Source organism: Siniperca chuatsi, linkage group LG17, assembly GCF_020085105.1.
Source record: "Siniperca chuatsi isolate FFG_IHB_CAS linkage group LG17, ASM2008510v1, whole genome shotgun sequence".
NCBI lineage: Eukaryota > Metazoa > Chordata > Actinopteri > Centrarchiformes > Sinipercidae > Siniperca > Siniperca chuatsi.
Genome location: NC_058058.1, coordinates 20,650,675 through 20,678,008, shown reverse-complemented (window position 1 = coordinate 20,678,008; position 27,334 = coordinate 20,650,675). Strand labels below are relative to the sequence as shown.

Sequence of the window (27,334 nt, the reverse complement as noted above, 5' to 3'; positions counted from 1 at the left end):
TGGTAGATATTATACCTACATACCAACATCAGATGTTAGCATTGTCATCGCAAGCATGTTAGCATGCTGATGTTAGCATGCTGATGTTAGCATTTAGCTCAAAGTACTGCTGTGCATAAAGCCTCACAGAGCTGCTAGCATGGCTGTGGAGTCTTAGTCTTGTTAAAAGGAGTATTCCATTTTTTATTCATGTCTGCATTACACTGCATGCTTGCTTGACATTATTACCAACCATTTTCCAGTTTTCCAAAGTTTGTCACAGCTGTTGCACCTATACAGTATGTCCTTACATTGTCAGCAGTCTCATATTAGGCCAATTTTCTCAAAACCTCAGCAAAAAAAAAAAAAAAAACTTTCTGCATGGCTAGATACCTCTGGCAGCATCTGAAAAAGTATGTCTCTGTTGTAATTTGGATGAACTGGCCCTTTGAGCCATTTCAAGTTGATTTCTGTCCTGTAACAAAATAAATGCAAACAGATGGCTGCCTGGGAGGAAGGAAAAACGTATTCTAAAATCTTGCTAAAAAAAGCATGGCATGCTTTGGAAAATGGTTGGTAGTTAGGTTAAGTGATTGAAGCAGGCTTGCATACCAGATGAATCTAGTAGGTTTTTTTTAAACTATGAGATTAAGCTGCATCTCAGAGCATTTAGAAAAGGTGGACCTGCTTGAAATTTGCAGGGACAAATGTGTTTCTTTGCAGGTAATGCCAACCAGTCAGACAGCTGGCTTTTGAGGCTATGACTACAGTTTAGTAATTGGACTACAACACGAAATGTAACAATGGTTCATTTTACCGTCCTAAAAAAAATCTGTTTCTCTATTTTCTCACTGTGCTGTATTTGAGTAGATTATACAAGTGAGCATGACATATTTCCTGCCGTGTAATGTGACTGTATTGTGTAATGTGACTGACCGGTAGGATCTGGAAGTGCTTGATCTTCTGGTGGTGGCACAAGGTGAGCACAAACGCCTTGGGATTACTCTGACTGTCACGCAACAGGAATAACCTGACACACAGAACATGAAGAGAGAAATGATTAAACTGCTTCATGAAAAGCATGAAATATACTGTATATCATTGCTGTAACTCCATTTCGGTGGTTTGTTATACTATTAAATTTCAAATGCTTGATGATATGCTGCTGCATGAGTTGAGGAAGTGTGACTCTCTGAGAACCTTATCTTAATCCACTGGGTAAGGGCTAAGATGCGTGGCTGTCAAGCCAAAAAGACGTTTTTAGACACCGACATTTCACAGAGCTAAGCTTTTCTTGGCAGCAGTATTGTCTCTATTTTTCACATCTTTTATTCATATCGTTCTAGTTTGACAAAATAATCTTCACTTAACTAGCTTTTTCCTCAAGCTTTCCACTGTATTTCACATGAGCAACATTTCCCATGAGATAACCTTTTCACACTTAACATAGTTGTTCTTACCCGTCTACTTGGCCTTGTTGTATGATCATTTTATGGGCTTCCTCTCTCATGATGCGACCATGAAACCATACCTGTGTCCTGTGGATCACTGAAAGACAGACATCTTTTGTGTTTGAGAATTTTCTTTTCATATGTATTCATAACCACTTTTATCAGTGTAGCCAGCCCTGGATAAGTAAAACATATAGTTCAGTCGTTCTGTTGTTGCAGGGCTACAGCCATAGTCTGTACAAGGATGATTAATGTTGTATTTGTTCGTGGTTTGAAGTGGGAGTACCTGTGCTCAGAGAGGATGGGTGTAGCGGGCTGGGACTGCCCAGGACATTCATACGCTGACTCCGTTTCTATGTGGAAGAAAGGACATTTGCAACATTTACCATAAGATACCAACATATCAAACTAAATTCCTTCAAATCAGCCTCCCAGCTTCGAGCCTTGACCTTCTTTTTGACTTATACCTGATGAGACTGACTGATACCTTCATGGCAAACTGAAATATGCTGAAGCATTTATTTGAAGCAAAACACAAAGAATTAGATGGGGGGGGGGGGTATTAGGATTAGATTGTAATGCATTGCCGTCACCCACAATCAAAAAACATGGAGGGAGCAGCTGCTTTCTGCTTTAACCTTGTCAGAGCTATGATCTCAGCAACAGATAAGTGGAGCTACTGCACACTTGAATTTACTGAGAAAAGTGATGCAGGGGAAAGATAAATTAGTTCAAAATGGAAAAAGGCTTCTGCACAACCATTTCCATGAAAGAAGTTACAAAAAGAAGAAAAAGAAGTGCAAAAGATAGTGGTCAAAGATGTTTGTGAAAGAAAACGCTGTGATCACAAATGACTTGTGACAAAACATACAGTACAGTATGATAGGGGAAACCAGGGTCCAATACAAAACAATACCAAGGGAAAAATTCATGATAAAATGGCATTTTTAAATGATTTTTAAAAATCTTTTGTGTTAATCAAATCAAACAACTGGAGCTTAAATCAAGCTTCATCCCCGCTCTTACCCTCCAGGTCTGTCCCTCCTCCAGGGCTGCACTCTGGGCCTCGACGGGGTTGTCAATGACGCGGCCTGTCCGTCCGGAGAAGTCCATGGCGACCAGGGAATTCTCAGATACACTCCGCTGTTATGAGACATGGCAGAGTGGGAGGGTAGGTGGAGGGTGGTGGTAGGTGGGGGGAGGGGGTACACATGGAGCATGGGGGAGTGTTGTTTAGATTTTAGGGTCAGAGGTCACACAAGCCAGACACACTCACTGGGGCATGACAAATCCTGTCTGCACACAGACCCACTTCAGTCAATCCACAAATGCCCCTCTGAGGAAAAGCACAAGCCCCTCCTGCCTCTCCTGCTCAGATGATTCAGACTTTATTTTAATTAATTACTTGTGTCTTTTGCTTAACTGAAAATAAAATAAATTAAACAGCTTCATTTTGAGCAATCATTATCATAATTTGCATGATATATAACATATATTGGTTATATTATTGTTATGCTGTCACTGATGTACATTGTTTTAGAGAGTTTGTGTGGAGGGTTTTAGCATTTGTTTTGACATATTTGTATTATGTGTTGTGTATTTATTATGTTTTATGTTCAAGTCTGGAAAGTTGAAGTTGATATTATTCCTATTTACAAGTTATACCTTTTAGAAGAAGATTGCTCACTTAGCCATAGCATTAAAGAATTTTTCAAAAACTCACAAGGTCTGCCGCCTCACATTTGGGCTTTTTCTCATATTAGACATTGACATTATTTACATCATAAATATACCTTTTTTTTTACTCATGATAATGTCCAGTCATACACCTTTTTTTCAAAACTGGTGTTACATCAAAACAAATATCTATAATTTTGATGAATTACAATGCCATGTTATTTTGACATGTCTTATTTTTAAAGCTCCCCCAAAAACTTTTACCCATATATTGTATTTTCAAAAACCTGCAATTTTATATTTGTATGGGTCCATGTGAAGTCTGCAAATAATTGTGTCAAGATTTGTCATCATAATCTGTAAATTATAGTAATTCACTTTAGTGCTCAAACAATTTGTCAATGAATCAATTCGTAAATCAACAGAAATCGCCAACTACTCTGACACTTATTTATCAAGTTGCATTTCAAGCAAAAACTCTCTGGTTCCAGCTTCTCCAATGTGAAGATTTTTATGGATGCAGACATAAAAAATTAAAAAAGGGATCGAAGAGATAACATGTTAAAGTGAAAACACTTATTTCCAACATGGTCCAAAGATGTTAAAAGACAAAACACAACAAGACATGCAACTTAAAACACCTCCTGGTGTGAGGTGATTAGTCTTGGTTTAACACAGCATACAAGTTTGCAGGTTTCTGTTTGCTGTGTATGCAATCTTTTAAATACTTTACGTGTGTCTTAGCATTATGTAAACGTTCACTCTTTTAAATAACTCTGGGATAAGATATTATGTGTTGGATGTACTTTTGTTATAGACTGCTGTTTGTTTAAATGAGCTGTCTGACCTGAATCTGGATCTTTAAGCCTTTCACTACATAGCACTATTTTTACCTCATTAACAAAGGTCAACTGCAGCAACGGTCGTGCATTTCGGCAACAAATCCTTCTAATGCAAAATGGAAAAGTGATCTAGCCCTTGGTGTTTCCTCTTAAGAAGAGCGAGGCACAAGGTGGCCACAAAGTGAACTGGTTTCCAATTCACCATCAGCTAATTAATGGATCAATCTGGATTGGTCTTGGCTGAGTGGGGTATTAGAGCGGGGCTGTAAGAAGGTGATGTCAGAGAGCAGATCCTCACCACAGGCGCCGAGAAAGGCGAGAGGTTAGACTTCCTCTGCTGGGGAACGTTGTAGCTCTGATACAGTACTATCCCATACTGTGAGGACACAAGAGAAGAGAGATGACATCAACTCGTGTTTCCGAGTGCTGACAAATTAATTCATGTTAACGACATATGAAAGTAAGGGAAGTACTTTGAGCAGTCTGAAGGCAGTCATCCAGCAGGTCCTGCTCTGTTCGTCCTCGGCACACAGCATCTTTAGCTCCTTACAGTCACTCCTCGCTTTACTGGGCTGTCAAGCAAACAGCAGACACAGTGGGACATTAAATTAATGAGATGCACATCATGAACATGAAAGGCCATTTTTGTGGCATTTTGGTTTTTGGTATATAAAGAACCTTAAACCTGTGACATGGCAGGGCAAGACAAGAGTACCAAACCACACTGTAATGTTTTGGAACACAGGTTCATACTTCAGTGATTGTGAAGATTGGCAAGTAATTTGTGGTGATCAGTGGTACATTATATGCAATCAAATGCATCACATCCATACAACGGTTGAGAAAAAACAATTAGCCTATTGCACTTTATGATCATTGTTAAGGCAAGACTATATAATGTTTTCTAACAATGGCCATTGTGGCCACTGTTTTCAAGCTTTACCATTCTTACTATTAAACCTATTACAAAAATATTTCTAAGTGAAAATAATGGAATTTCTTAAATGAAAAATATAGCTTCTTTTCATCTACATAAAACTACCCTGAATAATAAAAATGTCTATATGATAATGCCCTCATAATGATAAAGATGGACTTTGTTGGAGTAACATTCTCCAAACACATCAGTTGGGCCATGAACCCCATTTTTGAACAGCAACAGTTTTTTTCTATAAGCTTGTAATTTTTTTCCAGGTACCAGATGACACCTCGGACAGTCAATAAATGACATTTTACTGTGCCCTCTGGCATTTAATCTATGCAAAAACAATACATTTAAGTCCTACTAGTAAGGACTTTACCAGCTTCACAGACACACTTAGACACACGTGCTCCTTAGATAAATTAATTCATGTCACCATAGCAACAATCCAGCCACCCCCAGCCGCCAAGTAAAATCCCTTACCAAATCCTGCACGGTCACCCCCACTGACAGCATCTGACATGCCGGTCGTCTGGTGTGTGTGTGTGTGTGAGAGAGAGGTGAGGGGGTTAGGCGGGACAGATTCCCTGTACCATCCTGGCTTATCCCACTGGGCTTATCCCAGATCAGCAGGTGAACCATCACAGATAACTCCTGGAGTGGGACACAGTGCTGAGTGTGTGTTTGAAACCCCACTGGGCAGTTTTAACCCTTGTGTCCTCTGACACACACACACACACACACACACACACACACACACACGATACAACATATGTAGAGGGGAGCAGGTGCATCTGTTACGAAGCGGTTTTAGGAAATCCACCTCTGATAAGATGGCTACATGATACAGTATAAGTTTCACTTCTTTCATAGGGTTTGCGGAAATCATAAGACACTAAAATAAAGAATCTCTTAAAAAATGCATAACTAATTTGTACTGGAAAAATAATGTTATCACATCTAACCCGGCATATTTATTTTGTTTTTTAATTAATGGCATTCTTCAGCAATGGGTGAACTGAGTTGCTCAGGTTGCTGTGTTTTCTTGTGTGTGTGTTACCTTGATGCAGAACTGGTAGTCTGTGGGAGCGTTGTGGAGTTTTCTGCCCGTGATGATGGTGAAGATGTTACTGTCCTCCAGATCAGAGAGCAGCTGCAAGTGTCGGGGCTCCTGTGTAGTTTTGGAGAAGGAAAGGGATGTCAGCAACAACATAAAGATAAGAATTATAGACTGCTTTAAACAGGTTATTTTTCAAGTTTCTTTTGCTTAGGAAAATGCTAAATAAAAATGTTTTTTTTTCTTTTATTAGTTTAAGTTTTATTTAATAAAACATTTATTGAGGTTTTCTTTGATGACAAATTAAAACTGTAATGTTACAACTGCAAATAAGAATAAGATAAGCAAAAAAACAACTTGAAAATGGACAGAAAAATAGGCTTAGACTATTTTACACAGAAAGTTTGTCAATCATGAAATGTGTCAACTGAAAAGTGAAACCACCACCATCACCAATGTGGTCTCCTTCATACCAGTTTCAGAATCAATAGAGCAGTAATTTATCACCTTGGATGTTCCTTTAGTAGAGAAGTAGAGCCCAGAACGTCGCAGAAACATGTAGAGTTTCTTCCAGGACTTGCGTCCAGGCTCCTTCAAGTACAGATAGCCCTGGATTTCTGGACAACTGCTGGAGTTCAGAAAGTTCTGCAAAAACACACAAACAGCATCTATTGGGAACACTGCTACAGGGGAACTGAATGTACATAACACAAATGTTTGTGCTTCTGCTTTTAACATCCTGGAAGCTACAGTTCATAGATGTTGTAAAATCCACTGTGTCCAGAGATTGCAGTGGAATAAAGAGGCAAGTGTTTTTTTTATTTTCCTAACAATCTGGCAGGAACAACACTGGGTGAATGTAATTAACAGATTTCAGGAACTGTGTGTATGTGCATATTTTTGGACTCCCAGATGTCCTCACAAAGATAAAAATCCTCCATAGTGAGAGCATTTTCCTGCTTTCACTCTTTTCTACTTTAGAGTTAGGATTTAGGTTTAGGATTAAAGTGGTGAATCAAGTCCTCACATGTGTGCTATTCAAGATGTACGTGTCCCTTCACTGAGTCATCGCCTCACCTGTAAGAGCTGTGACTGAGGGATTGAGCCATCAGACTCCTGACACCAAGCCACCATCTGCTCTGGAAAAAAGTTCTGGATGGAAAACACAGAGAGAGAGAGAGAGAGAGAGAGAGAGAGAGAGAGAGAGAGAGAGAGAGAGAGAGACCGACAATGAGTGAGAGAGAAAGAAAGAGAGGCACTAGAAACCACTTAGTGCATATGCAAGCCCAGAGTGGGCTAGTGTTACTCTATGCATAATATGTCAGATAAGCACAAGGACTCCGAGACAAAGTGGTGGGGTTAAGAGAGGTAGATAAAGAGAGGGGAGAGAGAGAGAGAGGGCACTCCAACCTGGGAATAGATGCAGTATGATCTCACCCGCTGATGTAATCCCCTTTAGCCAGCAGCGTTACTCTTAGCGTGATTGACAGGCTGTGGCCAGCACTCTGGTGTTTTACTGTGCTCATTACCACAGAGCTGAGGTCACCTGCTGGCTCTGACACACACCTAAATCACCACGGCAATAATGTCACCGTATACCCGGCCAGCACGTAACAGCAGAGCCCCATGCTGAGTCTACATCAGCAAAAGACGCCACGCAAACCGGCTAACGCTGACTCGCTGGCTGTCAGAGGCAGGTTTGTGTCCTTAAAATGATAAACAGCTTGGCATTGTATATTTTAGCTCACGCTCTTATCCAAAGAGACTTAAAATGAGTGCAAAAGTAGAATGAGCTTCAACTTCGATATCACCGGGAAGAAAAAAGAAATGGGCAAACGCACCAAACATGTATATACTCAGAGATGACACAAAGAGAGCATTGTGTATAAAGTTAGACTGAAATGGGACAATAGTGGGCTTTTATTAACTATCACCAATCATTTGTCATCAAACTTTTTATTTATAAAAAGCTTTGGCTTATGACCAAATACCTGCAAAACTAATAACATTCTCATCAGCCTCAGCTGTACTGAGTTTTAAGACGGTGTAGTCCCTCATTCGTCCAGGAGTGTTCTATCGTAGAAAAGGTTTCAGTTGTAGTCATCTGGACACTGTTTTCCATTTTTGTGAAAAAAGAAAACCCCTCTTTGGTCTGAGATTCAATCTGCCCAACGTTTACCACAGTGTATTAGCACCTTGGTCACGCCAATCATATGCTAATCAGGTACTTAACGGTGATGAGGGAGGTGCAGCCAAAAAACAATAGGCCTGATTACTGATTACTGGGCCATCTTGGAAACAATTAGGTCAGTTTCATTTGAAACTAGGCAGAGTAATCAACAGATACTCAGGTAGACTCCTTCCTGAGGGCAGGGCTTAAGTAATCACAGAGTAGTTTACATTTCTGAGTTCCCAGTCCATTTTTCACAATTGAGAATGACTTCCGGATGGGAGCCGAAACGTCTTGATTCTGAAAACAGTGTCCAGATGACTACGACTGAAACCTTTTCTATGATTGTACTGAGGTTTGTGCTAATTAGCAAATGTTTGCATGCTAACACACTGGTAACACAGACGATGAACATGGTAAACATTATACCTGCTAAACATCAGCATGTTTGCATCCTCATTGTGAGCATGTCAGCATGCTGATGTTAGCATTTAGCTCAAAGCACTGCTGTGACTAAGTACAGCCTCACAGACTGTGGCTGTAGACTTTTAGGGTAAACACCCACAGAAAGCGGCACGACACAACGCAAAGTTCGCCCACATTAATTTTTGATGGGATGTGAGCGAATCGCTTCGCAAGACATTATGGGCAAGGCAGAGACGCAGACTGACCAGCGATATGAAAAAAGGGAGGAAGTTTTATATTTACTACTTTATGCAAACGTGGGCAAATTTGCACTGTTTTGCCAAAGAACTGACAACAAAAAAGCAATATAGTGGTGGGTCAGGAAATTTAGTCTTTACCTGCTGTGGAGACATCTCTGTGGAGGACCATTATTGTACTTTCTGGGATTCCTCTTTTCTATGTCCCTGGCCTCCAGGATTACAGATACAAACAAAAACTAAGTGCTGCTTGGCACAACATCACTAAATTGTGGGAGTGCAGGTTGCTTATTGACACAATGTTTGCTAATGAGCAAGTTAACCACTATCTTGCAAGTGTTGACACGCCCACTGTGTGCAATTTATTTGCTTCCAGTGGGTCTTCTCTTCTTAAGGGGCGATCACACAGAGACGCACCGCTGCAGGAGCAGCCGCTTCAAAAACGCCAAAATAGCTGGTGCGCCTGGGGAGCGGGGCTGCATGCGCCCCTGCTCCGTATCTCTGGCAGAGTCCATTTATCGGCATAGTAAACGGCATTATACTCACCAGAGAGATTCACCTGGCTGCTTAAGCAACAGGAAGAAAGTGGTACAGTAGTAAATCCCGCTTCTTGCTTGATTTGATTGGCTGCCTGGGTCAAGTGTGACAATGATGAGCGGTGCAACTCTGTGCCTTGCGCTGAAAAGTTGTGGATATTTTTACTTTTATGCATGTCTAAAAACTGCTAGAAAAACGCGACGCAAGAAAGGACCATAGGAAAACAATGGTTTTGCTGGTGACGCGTTTCTAGCGGCGCATCTCTGTGAGATCTCCCCTTTAGACAGGTTTTGTTTATCCGCTTTTCATAAATATACTGTACCTTACCTTGCAATGAACAAGATTTTCCTTTACTTTTACGTTTCTTCCTTCTGGTTGTGGTTTTGAAAAGATAAAGTACTAATGAAAAAGTAGTGGCTGGTCCGTGTTTTGCAGTTGGATAATAATTTACTGTTAAAATAAAAAGTCAAAAGTCGACAATAACATTTAAATATTGTTTTTCAACATCTGTATGCGACATGATGGCTATATATACTGTAGCGGTGTCATAACCAATTGGATTATGACTAATTACTTGCATAGCTAATGGCATTCCCATCAGCCTCAGCTGTACTTTGTGTTTAGCGCTAATTAGCAGTTGTTAGCATGCTAACACGCTAAACTAAGATGGTGAACATAGTAAACATTATACCTGCTAAACATGTCAGCATGACCATTTATTATCATTCGTAAGCATGTTAGCATGATGACATTAGCATTTAGCTCAAAGGACTGTTGTGCCAAACAGAGCCGCACTGCTAGCATGGCTGTAGACTCTGTTTTGTTGTGACTATCAATGAAGATTTTGAGGGGAAAATTATATTTCCATTGCTACAGAGGGTTTGCCACTATGCCTAGAAACAATATTCTGTTGGAACCACTGAGAGCCTATAATTTGTGGCTAAAAACAATCAAATGTAAAGGTTTTGAATTTTAGCAATCAGCAGCTCCAACCCAAAAATATCAAGGCTGGAAAATCGGCTGAACCCCAGCTGTGTGTGTGTGTGTGTGTACGCAATGTGTGCGTGGGTGTGTGGGGCTGTGTGCTAAACTGAATCTTTTTTAGGGATGCGAGAAACTCACCAGGGGGTTCCTGAAGAATTCATATTTGGCATAGTTCTTCCTGAAGAGGAATTTACTGTCGCTGCTCATGGAGGCTTGAACCTGAACCACCAGCTCGTGGTCCTCCAGACATCTTTCTGTATGAGGACACAGAGAGACATTGTGTTAGTCACCTCAACTGGGTTATCCTTTGTATTGTCCTCAGGAATGTCACTGGAGGCAGACTTTAAAATCAGCATACACTGCTTTAAGGCTTATTCATATGTTAAAAATCAGAATTTATTTGGAATTGAATACTGATTGAAATTGGATGGAAAACACCTATGCAGAAATCTAAATTTAAGAATTTTAACAATACAACTTACACTTTATAGTTTCCTTGTTCTTTTTTATAGGGCTGATCTGCTGCATAACAAGCAGCTCTTTCGCATGCATTTCCTCTCTCATTTTTTTCTTTCCTTTTTAATATTGAAAGCATATTCTGCAATGTCCTTGTCACCAGAGGACCTTGTTTACCGTAAACTGTTTTAAACAGTGTCCTCTAGCAGGAGGAAACAACAACTTTTTGATGTGCTAGAACATAAAATCCACTTGAAAATCAGATTAATGTTATCTGGTACTTTAAGTCTGGGTGTTTTTCAGTAGACAAATTGGAAAGAATTTGTCTTAGAGCTGCTAGAAAATAGAGTTTACCACCTTTTCTAAGTCTCATAAATCCCCATGATGTGAATTAATAGCCTAGTAAAAGTAATAGTTAGCACTACAGAGAGCAGAACTGACTTACATTCAGATTATCCTTGGTTTTCTTTATTACAAGCTGGAGGTCAAAGTTTAGCTACTTCTTTTACTTACCACTACATCAGTTATTGTATACAATGACACAGCAAGAACAAATTGCCAGTTACTAAGAGACGAGCAAGGGATAAATGAGGAGGGGCTGTGAAAGGAAGAACTGTGAGGCAGGGAGGGAGGAGGTAAAGGTGGAGAGGAGAAGTGGTATGAGATGGAGCGGGGGTGGTGGGGTGGTGGTGATGGGGGCATTGCAGGAAGATGATGTCATGTATTTAGGCTGATTGCTGAGAGCAGCAAAGCCATAAGCAAAGTACAAGCCACAGACAAACACACAACCACACATTAAGAGCTCACACAGGCCTAACCTGCTCACTGTGCACCACAGAGGCCCAATTACATTCTGTGTGTGTGTGTGTGTGTGTGTGTGTGTGTGTGTGTGTGCATGTGTGTTCTTCTCTTTCTTGAAGTTGAGGGCATATGATCTCAGAGTGAGTCTGATAAGAAATTGATAGTGACAGGATGTTCCAGTTCTGCGTGGATGGACACACACACACACACACACAAACACACACACACACAGGAACACACACACAAACTCATACATATATTTAGGTGAAACCGTAGTCACTTTTCCTGCTAAAAAAGTATTCTGGCTCCAATTTAGGGGTGGAAATGTCTTTTTGAGTTCTTTTTGAGTGTCTTTGTGTGTGTGTGTGTGCATGTGATGGCTACAATCAGGGGAATTTCCTGTGGAGGGTAAAGAAAAAATTGATTGGCTAGGGAGGCTAGGGGCTCGTCCAACGGAGAACCACGATTGGTTCCTTGCAGCCCTGGTATGACGCTTTAGTCCAGCCCCCCCCATCTCTCTCTCTCTCCCTTCATCTCTCTCTCTCTTTTCCTCCCTCCCTCTCCTCACCTCACATTCCATCTCTCCAGTGCACTTTTTTCCAGAAATGCAGATCAAGCAGCAAAGCACAAAGCAATCCTTTGACTCTAAAAATACGACTCGGGAGTAGGAAAGCTTCACCGAGGACAAAGACAGACCCAGAGAAAAAAATAAAGAAATAAAGTGAAGTAGCAAAAGTGAAGAAGCAAAGCATGAGTCTTGTGTTGTTCTTTTTTTCCCCCCTGAGCGATTTATTGGGAGGGAACAGGCATGCGAGCAGAACATGGAAAATGCTTAATCCAACGACCACCACATCTCCCTCCCCGAGCTGTATAGAAGGCATACAAACACTCGTGCCATGCCCAAGTGAACATACACACTGAGGGTACACACAAAAGGCATACAGACACAGACACACACATTTCAAGACTGAAACACAGCTGCAGAAAATACATATACTCCTAAAAACCCACTACAGACAATAACACAGGAATGGAAGGTAAAAACTCATTTTACCCTTCTTTTCACTTGCAGAATGGCTTTTATACTCGTTCTCAAGGCTAATATAAATCTTCGTGACATATTTCCCTGGTATGTATCACAGTTTGTGGTGTAAAAAGTTTGCTACAGAAAGACATGGCCTTTTGCCTTTTTGTAAAATATAACTGATTTTGGCTCATATTAGTGGTGGTTAGCCTTACTGGAAGTCATACTGCTGTTTAACCACCTTCTCATAAACTGCTGCATCATTGCATATAACCAATGCGCACACACAGATGCACAAAAGTAGAATGTCCATTACTGCAAAAAAGAGGATGAATATAGACACAAGAGTGTGCCAAATCCATGCCTGGGTGCACACACACTCACCATATTTACACACACACACACACACACCCTTACCAAGGCCAAGGATGGGGTGGTGCTCCACCAGTGTCCAGGCGTTGTCGTCCAGACAGTGGCTCTTGTAGACCAGGAGCTGACAGACGTCTCTGGCCGTCATGTCTGCTGGGATCTCCACCACTTTACCGGCGCCATCCTCGCTCCACACCTTCACTATCTGAAAACACAAGGGGATAATAATGGGAATATGTTCATAAGAGCAGAGAAGGTCATGTTTTCACAGGCTAGAGAAAGTCTAATAACAGTCAGAAGGCGTGACGCGTCCTGAACCACTTTCGGGAATTTGAATCTGCAGTGAAAAGGGAGAATGTAACAGATCGGAGGCTACATTTACCTCCATAACCAGGTGCTTTGGCAAGTCCACTCTTAAAAAGTCCTGTTCACATTGTTCTATCACTCCAACATGACAACCCCTTAAAAAAAAAAAAGAAAAAAAGAAGGACGTCCAGGAAAGGTTGGCCAGCCCCTATGCTCTCAGTTCAACCCTTTTGTTCACAGCTCAACCAAACTTACTAACACACACATACACATGTAAACCTGCTTACGAACAAACCACTATGACACGTTTTCTGTCACATGCAAGAACGTCCATAGTTGGAAAAGTTCCACATATTCACACTTGGACAGTGAAATAACACGGTGCATTTACATATGTTGCATTTTGTCCTTAAAAATGTCACCGCTTGGAGCAGCGAGCGGCTACAGTTAAAGGCTGGAGTACCTCCCATTGTTGCGCCATTTTGAACCATTTCAGCCAAGTGCCCAAAGCGACATTTAAACCGGGTGTAATTTTGCCTTCTCCGAGTGTGTTGCTGCACAGATAACCACAGACCAGCTGCTTCACGCCACTGTATGAGCAGATTCACACAAACACACACAATGGAGAGCTCGCTCTGACATGCAGCGTAACACACGAACACACAGAAATATAAGCAAATGAACATCGGAAAGTGCCTGCAAACCACAAAGATGACTCAGATTATATTCTATATATCAGAGAGAAATTACGTGTGCATGTTTGTGGGTGTGTATCCTTACACACCCACAAAATCAACATGGAACAACTGTTGAGAATTACATGAAACAAGACACAAAGCTGATGATGGGGGAGGGGGGTGGGTGATAAGGAAAATTAAGTCGAACAATGGCACCGCAAAGTGGCAACACACAAAACGCCAAAAAACGCCAGCAACGGCGGCCTAGAAATGACACACAACACCAGTAGCACCAGCACGGCAACACGAAGAGACTCCGAATGCAACCAAAAACAACGTCACAGCGCTCTCTGCCCCTGCAAAGCCAGAAAACTCCCTCCTCTCCTTCTACACGCCCCCATAAAAAAAAGTAATTTCATGACGCATGAGTTTTGTTTGAGAAAAGTTTTAGAAACAACAAGGGGGAAATAATGCAAAAGGTCCTCACCGCTGCAAATTGATAACCACACACGCACACATGTATGCACACACACACAGCTCACGACGGACATCCAGAAAAGAAAAGGAACACACACACAAGTCTCTTACCTCCACAGTCTGAAAGAGGCAACAGTCTGGAGAGCAGGATGGCATTTTCAAACTGAGACGCTCTCCAGTGACACAGAGACAGAGAGAGAGAGGGAGGGGAGGAGAAGGAGGAGGAGGAAGAGGAGGAGGAGGAGAGGGAGGGAAGGAAGTCAGGAAAAGAGAGAGGGAGGTACAGACTGGCAAGGAGAATGCAAGAGAGGTAAGGAGGGAAGAGAGGGGAGGAAGTGATTGAGGAAGGACAAGAGTGAAAGAGAGACAGAGCGAAAGAGACAGTCTGTCCCTTCTTCTCTTGCTGGGCAGCATAAAGGCTGAGCTGCTAGGAGTGGTATGAGCCCCCCCACACACACACACACACACACACACACACACTGGATTAACCCAGTGTGGGATTTTTAAACGGTGAGCTGCTACCTGTCACGTACTCTACACACTTATCTTCAGGGCTGCGTTCAAATCCCCCAAAAAAAAAAAGATCACGTCAGCTCCTTTTACTGATGGCGTCGCACCAAAAGTAACAGTCTTTCTCCCTATAAACACACCCACAACTCCCCACACACACACAGATGTACATGGATAGAGAGAGCAAGCTAAAACTGCTAAGCCAATTACTGAAAACACACACACACATACACATCCCTTATTCATATGCATCCACTGACATTTTCTTTGAGCTGCCTGACGGTTTTAATTTCTACCCCCTCCCTCTTATCCTCCTCCTCTTCCTCCTCCTCCTCCTCAGCTGTATGTGAAATACTATGCGAGAGTGTTAGGACCAGAGCAACATGTGTAACGCACACTGACGGCTTCGAGGTTTGCAAAGAAGGCAGTTGAAAAAAACGGTGGGGTGATTCTACCCGAAGCTGTGGATCACGTGTCGGGTGTTTGGGCTTTGCCGCAGGGGTCAAGGGAGGGGTAGGGAGGGAGGAAGGGAGTGATGGTGGTGGTGGGGTTGCTCAGCAAATCTGCCCAGCCTCAGGAGAGGTAGACAGAGAGAGACAGGGAGATAAAGAAAAAGAGCGGAGGGTAAGAGAGAAGAATAGAGAAAAAGAAAAGAGGGAGAGCTATGGTGGAATGTCAGTAATGCTATATAATGCAATACTGAGTCATAATCAGGCTCATGTGTAGAGTGCAGGCCAACCCAGCTGGCCCCTAATACAGTGTGCATGAGAACTATGAGCCGCACACACATTCTCAAAAAAGGAAGACAAAATGTAAACTATGACAACCAGCTCCAGCAGTTTTTTTACTTTACTGCTCGACTTTTTCCTCCAGTCTCATGCGGCAGTTTTGCAGCCATCTGGGGAGCAGTATAACACTGGGCTCTTACTGAGTGCATGTACATGTGTGTCAGGATAATGCATGTTCATGAATGTGATGAGCACATGTGAAAGAAAGGGAGAGTGTAGGGAGAGATAACAAGCTCACTTTGTGTGTAATTTTTTCCTCTTTTTCCTTCTGTTTAATCCCCATTTTCTTTCTAATTTCTTCTATTTAAATTTCCATTTGTCTGTGTACTTGTTCTTTAACTTTTTAACAACTGTTTCTACCCTCAAAGTACTTAAAATCCTTAGCCATGTCTCCTTTTACCAGGTTTTATCTTTACATGATGAAATTTAACTCACCTTGGCTTGTTCCTCCCCCTCTGTTTTCCCCTCCCCCATTTCCCTCTTTTTCTCTCCACCAGAAGAGGGTGAAGGGTGGAAATGTACAGGGTTATTGGTCTCCTAATAACACTCACACACACATACACACACACACACGTAAAGAGGGCATGGAGCTGCGGTATTTTGGATTGAAGGGTCATGGACAGACACCTGCATACCTATAAACAAACACACACACACACACACACACACACACAGTATGTACGGGGTCAGACGTCAAACACAATAATCTGCAGCAGGGTCAAGCCCACTTGACCAAGAGGTTTATGGGCCCCTAAACATATCAGGCTATACGTAAACACACACACAACAAATGCACACACTCATACATACACAAGATAACACACACACACACACACACACAAAATCTGGTTGTTTTAAGCCAGAGCAGATCTACACAGTAACACGACCCGCTGATTGTAAAAGCAATCTCAATTCGAGTGGACGGGGCAGGGGTAGTGATGGCCACTATCATTTTTTTAAATGTATAACTTATATGTCTTTACAGACCATTGTGGCATGGATGTAAAGAAAAGGATAATGTGGATCTTACTGTTCTGTTCTTTAAAGGTGATATGCTAGTTATGCTGGTTAGTGGCTACTTAATAGGAAATACATTTTGAAGATGTTGAAGCTTCCTAGTATAATAATGCATCAAAAAATCTTGGAAAATGATTGTAGTATATAAAAATAAGGTATGTTTTCAAAAATGATGAACTGTAGTCATGTACATTATGAATGTAGTGCCTTAAATGATGTGTTTCTGGCTGATCATTAGCTCATGTGCTTCATGCTAACACTAGCATTCATGTTGAAGGATCATAATAGTGGGCCAAGGCTGGTATTTGTCCCTGTGATAAAAAACAGGCAAGTTGCTGTCTGTCTGTCCATCATTTCATCACACAATAACTACAGGAAGTCATACATCTCACTGAGACATTCCAGTATTCAAAATCACGTCAAATAGACCGGGACTCAAAATATGGTCACACATTTGTGTGGAGGTGGGCGTGGTTTAGAGTGAGCTGCAGAGAGGGAGAGGTGGGGGAGTGTCTCAGGTGAGCAGTGCCAGGGAGAGCTAATGTGTCGCAGCTGTGTCTTGTTGGACTAATTATGATCTCACCTTTATAAGCCGTAGCGTGCTGGACCTGAGGTCTCCCACACACACATGGAAGTCAGCCAGACGGCTGGAGAAGCTGTGGATCATCATGATCGTTGCATGGTTTCGACACAGAGGAGAAACAGCTCGAACGATGCCACTAGCCGGGCAAACCAGAGGCAAGGATCGAGCAAGCTCAGAGACTGTGAATATTGTGTGCGTGAGCAGTTGGAATAATAGCTGGACACTGCCACCACGAGTGCCCGCTCATGGAGTTTGGACAAGTGATTTGGGCTGCTGGCACTCCTACACCCTTCCCTGGTCCAGGAGGGACATACAGCGTTCCGGTAAGAATCCAAGGGAGTATACACCAGGCAATGGTGGATTCAGGCTGTACGCAGTCTATTATTCACCAGAGCATGGTTCAACCTGGGCTTTGGTGGAGGCATCGTGGGTGGATATTAAATGTGTCCATGGGGATGTTCACAGATACCCTGTAGTGCCGGTGGAAATTAGACATCGGGGGAAAAAATATAGTATTAAGGCTGCGGTTAGTTCCCACCTGATGCACCCCCTGATTTTGGGTACAGATTGGATTGGGTTTGATAAGCTAGTGGCACAGGCACTGTTTCAGGTCATCTTCCGAGTCAGGATCCCAAAAGAGAGCCTGATTTTCTCCCTTTGAACTGATATTTGGCAGGAAACTACGCAGGGTTCTGGACCTAGTTAAAGAAAGCTAGGAGGAAGGTCCGAGCCCAAGCAAAAATGAAGTTCAGTATGTTCTGGACCTGAGAGCAAAACTCCACACACTAGGGCAGTTGTCAAAGGAGAATTTGCTCCAGGCCCAGTAACGTCAACAACACCTGTACAACAGAGGAACTAGGTTAAGAAAGTTCACACCAGGAGATAAAGTGCTTGCATTGCTCCCTTTTTCTAGCTCCAAATTACTCGCCAGGTGGCAAAGACCCTTTGTGATCACAAGGCGAGTGGGCGACTTGGACTATGAGGTCTGACGGGGTGGGCAACGCAAATTTGCCCCCTCAATCTACTCAAATCATGGAGAGAGGCGGAGTCTGTCTCTCTGGTGAGCATGGTGAAAGAAAGAGATGAGTTGGGGCCCGAAGTACTAAAATCTACCAATCCTGCCTCGCTCCCTGTTGACAACCATCTCACACCATCCGAGAGAGTGGACATGGCCAGGTTGCAACAGCACTTTGCAGATGTGTTCCCCCCTTGCCGGCCCACACAAATATCATAGAGCACCACATTTAAACTTGCCTAAAAGGCCATGCTGGAAATGGGGGTAATAGAAGAGTCTAACGGCGCCTATATGGTTCTTTGTGGACTACCGCAAGGTGAACGACATGTCACGATTTGATGCCTATCCAATGCCCCTGGTCGACAAACTCCTGGATTGGCTAGGCACTGCACTGCATTTTTTCACGACACTGGATTTAACCATGAGCTACTGGCAGATTCCCTTGTCTCCAGAATCTAAGAAAAAAATGGCCTTCTCCACTCCGTACGGGTTGTATCAATTTGTCACACTTCCATTCGGGTTATTCAGGGCCCCGGCCACCTTTCAACACCTCATGGACAGGATGCTGTGTCCACACACTGCATATGCTGCCGCCTACTTGGATGATGTTATCATTCACAGCAACACCTGGGCGGAGTATGCGCGGCTGTGGTGCTTGAGTCACTGAGGCTGGCTGGGCTCACCGCCAACCCGAAGAAGTGTCTGGTTAGACGGAGGGAGGTACGGTATCATCTGTAGGAGACACTGTTGCCGGGGGCAGCGCAAAAGTGACATTATCACCTTATAAAGTTCATATAATCAATTGTGTTAGCAAGAAATTGCCCACCACAGAGGCTCCTCCCTCCCCTACTGCAACAACAACTCTCTCCAACCTGGAGAGGGATGTCAACAGACTGTTCAGGAGGCAGAACCCCCGCAAAAATCGTTTAAAAGTAAGTAGTTTGTTTTTACTTCCCTCTACTCGTCTCTTAAAACCCCGGCAAAACCAGTTTGTTGGCATGGCTTCGCATCAGTGGCAACTTAAAATGATGTTAGATTCAGGCGGATATGTCGGTCTCGTGATTGGTTAGGGAAAATCGAATCCCACTCCCCCACGAAAATCAGGTTAGAATGGAGGCAATGTCAGACTAAAGATGGAAATGGCGTGTAACAAGTTGACAATTCTGTCTGATATCAGGCTAGTTCTGTCTTTCAAAAAACTCCTGAGAAATATATCTGGCTCTTTAGCTGCTAAATGCTCCACTATGTTTACCAGGTCGTTCCTAACTGTGCCTGTCTCCTGTTTGGTGCTGGGCAGGTAGCGTCAGCTGGTTTATCAGAACTTTTTGTTCAAAACAGCTGCGGCTGGAAATGGTGCTAATAAGAGCAGTGAAACTGGACCAAAACAGAAAAGTTGCGGACCATAAAACCAAAACAATGATCTGAATGATGCTGAAACACTAACGCTACTGCAGAGTCTGGTGATAATCATCTTAATCTAAAACTATTGAGTAGTGTAGCTTTAATGCCGTTTAACTTCCAGGCAAATTAATAAAATCTTAAGTCTGTTACTGTTATTTTTTTTTCCCAATGATGTAATAAAGGGTTATATTAAGTGCCAATTCTTCTATTGTAAATGGTGTAACCTTTTTACTTCATGTGTTAAATAGCTCAAGATTTTTAATTAACAGCCAATTCTTACATTATCCTGCAATTGTAGGAATTATACTACCAGATGTTACAAACCTCCAAATGATAGCTGGTTCTCTGGTGGAGGCTTCCATTGTAGACTAACACACCCATCACTAATGTTAGCATTTGACTGGTTGGTGGTGACTTCCCACTCCGGTCTACTACAGCATCAGTTGTCTTTCATGTCTGTGAGTGGTCGGGTTTCAAGCCAGACAGAGCTGATTAGCTCTGCAGACAGGCCAAACTCAATTTCATCTCACTGGAGCACCACCACAAAGCCTCACTGAGTGGCTCACCTCCCCACGACCCATCACTGACACGGCACGGTCTCTCTCTCACACGCACACTAACACAGTGAGACAGAAAGCTTCTGACAGACTGATAGACGTCTACCAGTCAGTTCTAGGAATCCCTTCGCGTGTAAGTTATCACCCGAAGGTTCTACTAAATAAAGTCATGTGGGCGTCAGTGAAATCGATAATAAAACAGAATATGAATCAAATTTTGACCTGGCACATATTACAATAAAAAAATAAAATAAATCTTTATTTTTCCATGCTAAGATCCACACATCATCTTTCATCAAATTGGTCGGAGCAGGAAACACAAAGCTCTCCATCCCCAATTCCACAGCAAAATGAATCCCTGCTGCATAGTTTGGCCATGTACAGGATATCATTGATATGATATCAAGAAACAGAAAATGTGTGTTAACTCCCTCTTCAGGAATTAAAATGTAATCTTATGTCCATTTCAAAAGCTTCATTTTAAAAATGGTTTCATCAGTGTTGCAATCAGACGCTGACAGTCAGAATTTCTGGCTCCCAAACTGGGAGAAAATTACTTCAAACAAGAGTTCATCTGGATATTTTACACTAACGACTGAGTTCTGAGATCCCTTAAATCAGCTTTTATCATTATCTGGTTGCATTTTTATGGTTTGTATTGGAAAACTGAATCTAACAAAGTTCTAGTTTGACAGCAATGACACATATAATCCTCAGACAACACATTCAAGTGTGTGTCAAAGAAGTATATGTTCCCTGAGAAATTACAAAGTTATGTCATCACATCACCATGGCATGTAAAACATTTACTTCTTGGCAGAAACTCAAAAGTCCTGTAAATCTTCATAACACCCCAAGTGTCTAGAGTTTATATATCCATGTCATTATAAGCTTACTGTGTTGAACATGCTTTCACTGCCATCTTTACACACACACACACACACACACACACACACACACACACACACACACACACACACACACACACACACACACACACACACACACACACACACACACACACACACACACACACACACACACGCGTACATGCACCTGATCTGACTGCAGTGGGTCAGCAGACTATTGCGTGCAGAAGTACATCAGCTGACCACAGACAGAGGGGGAGGTAGGAGTCCTAAACAGAGAGTGTGTGTGACTCAGAGCTTTAGTCTTAAATTTGTTTTTATGACACTGCTGCAGTGTATATATAGCCAGAGATCATTTTAAAAAAAGAAAAATTCAAATACTTGTTTGGAGGTATTGTCAACTTTTGTAATCAACTATTAAAACTTTCTTCAAGCAATAAATGACACCATTAAAATCATTATACATAATAAAATATAGTATTATCAAACCACTAATTGACTAATTGCCATCCCTAGAGCCAGTAGCATTGATAAAAAAAGAACACCCAATTGATCAGACTGTAGACAGCACCAAAGTATGATTCCTCTTTGTCCATTCTCTGCTTTAAATTTTTGCAAAATTTCACAAGCACCAAATATTTCAGTAATCAGACTGAATAACAAACCATGAGAAACTGACTTTTTCACATCCTTTTTTTTTTAAATTTTATTATTAAAACCGTCTTTTCTCTTGCCTTTTTCCACAGGGAGGTCAGAGGTCAGGGTCATTTAAAGAGCAATGAACCCAGAGCTGGAAGTGGTTCAGTGTCTTGCTCAAAGCTACTTCAGCAGGGTGGATGCTTGCCAACACAGGGGGCTTGAACCAGAGTTGTTTGCTTGAGAGATGGTCTCTTTAACCACTGGGGCCCCCTGCTGTCCCTGATGTTAGTAATGTCGTGTCTCTGGCCACAAATAAAAGCAGGAGTTGCGTTATAGCCGCAGTCATGATGCCAAAGCAAACCCATTCGCCCAGTGATGACAGACAGGACCTGACCAAATCCTTGTGAAAGCCGGGGTAACATGACTGAACTGTATGGTGTAAGACTGCCACAACTTGCATGGGAAACGGCTATTGTCAGAGTTCAGCATTAACTACTGTCAGACTACTGAATTAGCTTTGGCATTAGCAGCTACTAGACCCCATGTAAAGAGTTAAATAGGATTTACCATGAGATGGGTATTCCCCTAAAATCTGATCATGTTATCTGTTCATGGTAGCCTGTTCATGATACCCTGAGGACAAATCCATTTAGGTTATCAAAGCCAATGCAGGCCATAAACCTGTCATGTCACTACATACAGAATTTTACTGGCTCATAATATAAGCTGTGTATCTCTTTGAGAAAGACTGAAGCTTAGCGAAGAATGTTCAAATTCCAACTCTACAGCTGGAGGGAGAGAGATCCTATGATAAAACCATGCCAATGCAAATACAATCTGAGAGTCTCGCCTGCATTGTTGTGTAAGTCATCCTCAATGCTCTTCAGACAACAGATAACTAAAGTGACCTGTACACATCCAGGCAACAGGTACTCAAACATCTTCACTAGCATATGTAAGCCTTTCTGTTAGCTTACATATGACATTACACAACATAGCATGCCAACAGAAGCACTGACATCTGGAGCTAAATGTCACATCGTGGCCAGTCTGCCGCTGGTCTTGCTGAACTTAAGTGATATATTAGTGAAGGTTTCATTCAATCAGCCAAAGACTAGCCATGGCTCATTTTAAGCATTAGAGCAGATTAAAGTACATGATAGTTCCACATGCATCCACTGAAGGAGAACAGTTAATACTCGGGTTGGTTTGAGAAGATGTTACACAGTCATAACATTGTTAAACAAGACTAAAAGTCTACAGCCATGCTAGCAGCTCTGTGATGCTTAGGCATAGTGGTGCGTTGAGCTACATGCTAACATCAGCATGCTAACATGCTCACAACGACAATGCTAACATGGCCGATGTTGAGCAGGTATAATGAGGAAAAGTCAGCAGATCACCAAAGTCATTAAGATACATTGTCTGGGAACCATGAATGTCTGTAAAATTCCAAGGCAATCCATCCAATAGTTGTTGATATTTCAGTCTAGACTGACATCTCCATTGTTTGAACCACGCCACTAAAGTTATCCCTTGAAGCATTTTTAAGTATTAATGAATCACTGTCACATTAATAAATGATTGTGAACTAATCAGATTATATTGGAGATGTTTCTTTACACTGGTGGTTTTTGTTTCCCATGATCCCCATCACCTCTGGTCACACATTTATCAGTCTCCCAGCCACATCCTTGGCTTCTTCAGCCAAAAGGTTTTTCTCTTTTGCTGACGATGATAAACATGATGGAATGTTGGAAGTGATTTTTCCATGTGCCTTTTACTCCTTCCAGCTCGAGTTTTATCACTGTTCGCGCTGGAAGAATATCGTCTTCCTGTTTTTGTACCATTGAGCAGTCTTGAAGAATTTCCTGCCTACTCCAACCTGGTGACATGCCATGAAAAATGCAGTAAAGAAGAAGCAAAATGCTGCCAGACCTCTGACCCATAATCTGTTTGAAAAATCAAAGCAGGAATCAATGTCAGATACAAAGCATATGCAAAGCAGCTTTAAGAAAATCCCACACAAAAACTGCAGTTAAAACTGTCTAAATACACTATTATCATAACATACAGATGTATTTCCTCTCTATAACAAGTTCTGAGTGATTATTTGCCTCTTTAGATACACAAGACAATAGTTAAATGAACTAAACTGGACAAAATGAAGATGTTCTGGGAAAGAGACACGATGCAACAGCTCTCGCAGAGAGCACACACAAAAGATCCTTTGTACAATCTGAAAACTTGCTCTCTGACTCCAGACCTTGTGAGATGAGGTCATTGAAATGCAAAACTAATGCTTCGCCTTATCACATGTGTATGTGTGCGTGTGAACTGAATAATGCCACCTGTGTGTGTGTGTGTGTGTGTGTGTGTGTGTGTGTGAATGAGAGCGCAAGAAAGAGTGAGAATCTAAAATAACTTATTAATAATTTATTGTTCAGGTTGGGCATCCTGAAACATCTTTGAGAGGGATGGAACATTCCTGGGAGAGGAGGCTCTACCGGGGGAAGGAAGGGCAAGGCTATGACACACACACACACACACACACAATGACGCTAAGAGCCAGGGTTGAAGCGTGTGAACCGGAAATGGGTGCCTGTCTTGCCGGAGCCAGCAGACGGATTCAGAAGGTTCAGAGAGATCCGACCTGCAGACGTTCCCAGCCGTATTCCCAGCTCCACTACGGAAGTCTGCACTCTGTCTGCAGCATCCTGGCGACATTGTTCACCTCCTTCCATGGCAAAACATGTCTGTCACTCTGTATGTGTGTTCGTGTACATGTGATTGATAATGATGCTTCCACAATAACACACACACACACACACACACACACACACACACACACACACACACACACACACAATCAGCTAACCCAGGGTGAGCTGTTGTGTAATAGAAGGAAAGACTGTCTGCAGCCAAAGTCAACACATGCTGCTCTGACCTGAACATAACGGGCCAGTCGGCTGGTTTCAAAACACACACACACACACACACACACACACACACACACACACACACACACACTCCCTCTCTTGTGATAGTGGTCAAGTAAAGGACCATAAATATATAAATACTGAGGATAATAGTAATAGAATAATGAATAAGAATAATGAGGAGTCCAAAATCCATCACGACCACAGTGGTATTGACCAATAACAGTCTGGAGAAGAGCATCACTGGCTTCAGACCCAGTGGCAGCAGAGGAGTTGAAGGCAGCTTGGACAGGGCCAACAAACTTAATCTGTTCTTTAACAGATTTGACACACCGGCTCCTGCTCATCCCCCCTCTAACTCAGCTGCTGTCAGCCCTCAGACTCCTCTGAGTCCACTGCTCCCCCCTCCTCCATCTTCCCAGGAGAGTCCTACTCCCCCCTCAACCGGCTCTCAGGCTAACGCCCTCTTCAGACTGACGACTCCCCCCTCCCCCGCCTGTAACCTCTGCTGTGTGCCTGACTGCTGACCAGGTGAGAGGACAGCTGATGAAACTCGACTCAAACAAGGCTGCAGGCCCCCATGGTGTTTGCCCCGGAGTGCTAAAAGCCTGTGCCCCCCAGCTATGTGGAGTCCTTCAACATGTCTTCAACCTGAACCTGAGTCTTCAAAGGGTCCCTGTTCTGTGGAAGACATCTTGCCTCGTTCCTGTGCCGAAGACGCCGCATCCCAGTGGCTCCAAGGACTACAGACCAGTGGCACTGACCTCCCACATAATGAAGACCCTGAAGAGACTGGTGCTGGAACAGCTGGGGCCCATGGTCAGACCCTTCCTAGACCCCCTTCAGTTCACCTACCAGCCGCGGCTGGGATTTGAGGACGCCATTATCTTCCTGCTGAACCGCATCCACACCCACCTGGACAAGCCGGCAAGCATGGTGAGGATCATGTTTTTTGACTTGTCCAGTGCTTTCAACACCATCCGGCCAGCCCTGCTGGGTGAGAAGCTGGCAGCGATGCAGGTGGATGCCCCCCTCGTGTCCTTGATTGTTGATTGACTACCTGACTGGCAGACCACAGCATGTGCTTCAGCAACACTGGGGCCCCTCAGGGGACTGTCCTCTCTCCCTTCCTCTTCACCATCTACACCACAGACTTCAGCTACCACACAGAGTGACTCTGACTCTGCAGTGGTGGGATGTATCAGCGGTGGTGATGAGACTGAGTACAGGGCTGTGGTGGGGAACTTTGTCTCATGGTGTGAGCAGAACCATCTGCAGCTCAATGCGACAAAGTCTAAGGAGCTGGTTGTAGACCTATGAAGGGCCAAGGCACCAGTGACCCTGGTTTCCATCCAGGGGGTCAGTGTGGACATTGTAGAGGATTACAAGTACCTGGGAGTACACATGGACAATAAACTGGACTGGGCTAAGAACAATCAAGTTCTTTACAGGAAGGGCCAGAGCCGCCTCTATTTTCTGAGGAGGCAGAGGTCTTTCAACATCTGCCGGACAATGCTGAGGATGTTTTATGAGTCTGTGGTGGCCAGTGCTATCCTGTATGTTGCATGCTGGGGCAGCAGGTTGAGGGTAGCGGACGCTAACAGGCTCAACAAACTGATCCGTAAGGCCAGTGACATTGTGGGGGTGGAGTTGGACTCTCTGGCGGTGGTGTCATAGAGGAGAATGCTGGCCAAACTACATGCCATCTTGGACAGCGTCTCCCACCCACTCCATGACGTGCTGGTCAAACAAAGGAGTACCTTCAGCGAAAGACTCATCCCCCCAAAAAGCACCACAGAGCGCCACAGGAAGTCATTCCTGCCTGTGGCCATCAAACTCTTTAACTCCTCCCTCTACGTGTCAGTCTATATGACCCTAAGTCACTAAACTGGACATTGGATCATTAACATCACTGTAATATTTGAAATAATTGTGCAATATTCTCTGTTTTCAGTTTAATTTATTGATATTTATTCATACTTCTATTACTGCTGTGCAATATCCACTGACTCTTAATCATCTTAATAAGCTACACTTAACTTGACAGTACTCATTATTGCACTATTACTTAGTACTTATATTATTACATTGTATTATACCATACATACTTATCAACCTCTAAATCCACTTTGGCACTTACACTTATTTTAGCTTTTATACTTATATCCACTTTGTACTTAATTTATCTTACCTGTATTATAGTGTATTATATTTTGATTTGCTTAGAACTTCTATTCCTTCTATTCTCAAGTGTGCACTGACGTGATAGTGAGCAGCTGTAACGAAAGAGCTTCCACTCTGGGATCAATAAAGTATTTCTGATTCTGATAACAACTTCAAAAACTGACAAAAACTTTAAATAATACCACAACGAGCCATGTGCATTTATTTTCTCACTGTTTGCTGCAACATGTGATGTCATGTTCATGTAATTATTTAACTTAATTAACAGTTGAAATTACTAGAACGTTGATGTTTCCCTATACCAGCACTGAAAGGTAGCCACTTAGTCAGAAACCTTCGAACATTTGCCTCCTCCAGTCATTTGTATCAATTCAGTGAGTGTGTATTAGTGCAGGTGATGTGGTATAGGTGTACTCACGTGGTTGTCAGTGGTCTGTATGG

The 27,334-nt window shown here is 42.7% G+C and overlaps 1 protein-coding gene across 4 annotated transcripts in view; it reads right to left on the bottom strand.

Annotated features, from left to right (window-relative positions):
* LOC122865064 (growth factor receptor-bound protein 10-like) overlaps nt 1-27,334 on the bottom strand; it is a 54,288-nt gene that overhangs the window by 5,655 nt on the left and 21,299 nt on the right. For 2 of the 4 annotated variants that reach the window (XM_044173009.1, XM_044173011.1), the window contains 12 exons: nt 27,312-27,334; nt 12,980-13,136; nt 10,420-10,535; nt 7,006-7,080; nt 6,436-6,573; nt 5,932-6,042; nt 4,423-4,521; nt 4,248-4,325; nt 2,457-2,573; nt 1,717-1,783; nt 1,440-1,527; nt 916-1,009 (listed from right to left, as the gene is read on the bottom strand). The exon at nt 27,312-27,334 is cut by the window's right edge and continues 101 nt beyond it. In XM_044173009.1, coding sequence (XP_044028944.1) covers nt 916-1,009; nt 1,440-1,527; nt 1,717-1,783; nt 2,457-2,573; nt 4,248-4,325; nt 4,423-4,521; nt 5,932-6,042; nt 6,436-6,573; nt 7,006-7,080; nt 10,420-10,535; nt 12,980-13,136; nt 27,312-27,334 — 1,163 coding nt within the window. Of the gene's footprint in view, nt 1-915; nt 1,010-1,439; nt 1,528-1,716; nt 1,784-2,456; nt 2,574-4,247; nt 4,326-4,422; nt 4,522-5,931; nt 6,043-6,435; nt 6,574-7,005; nt 7,081-10,419; nt 10,536-12,979; nt 13,137-13,313; nt 13,400-14,502; nt 14,658-27,311 lie in introns of those variants that run through there. The other 2 variants (XM_044173012.1, XM_044173013.1) reach the window with 2 other exon arrangements.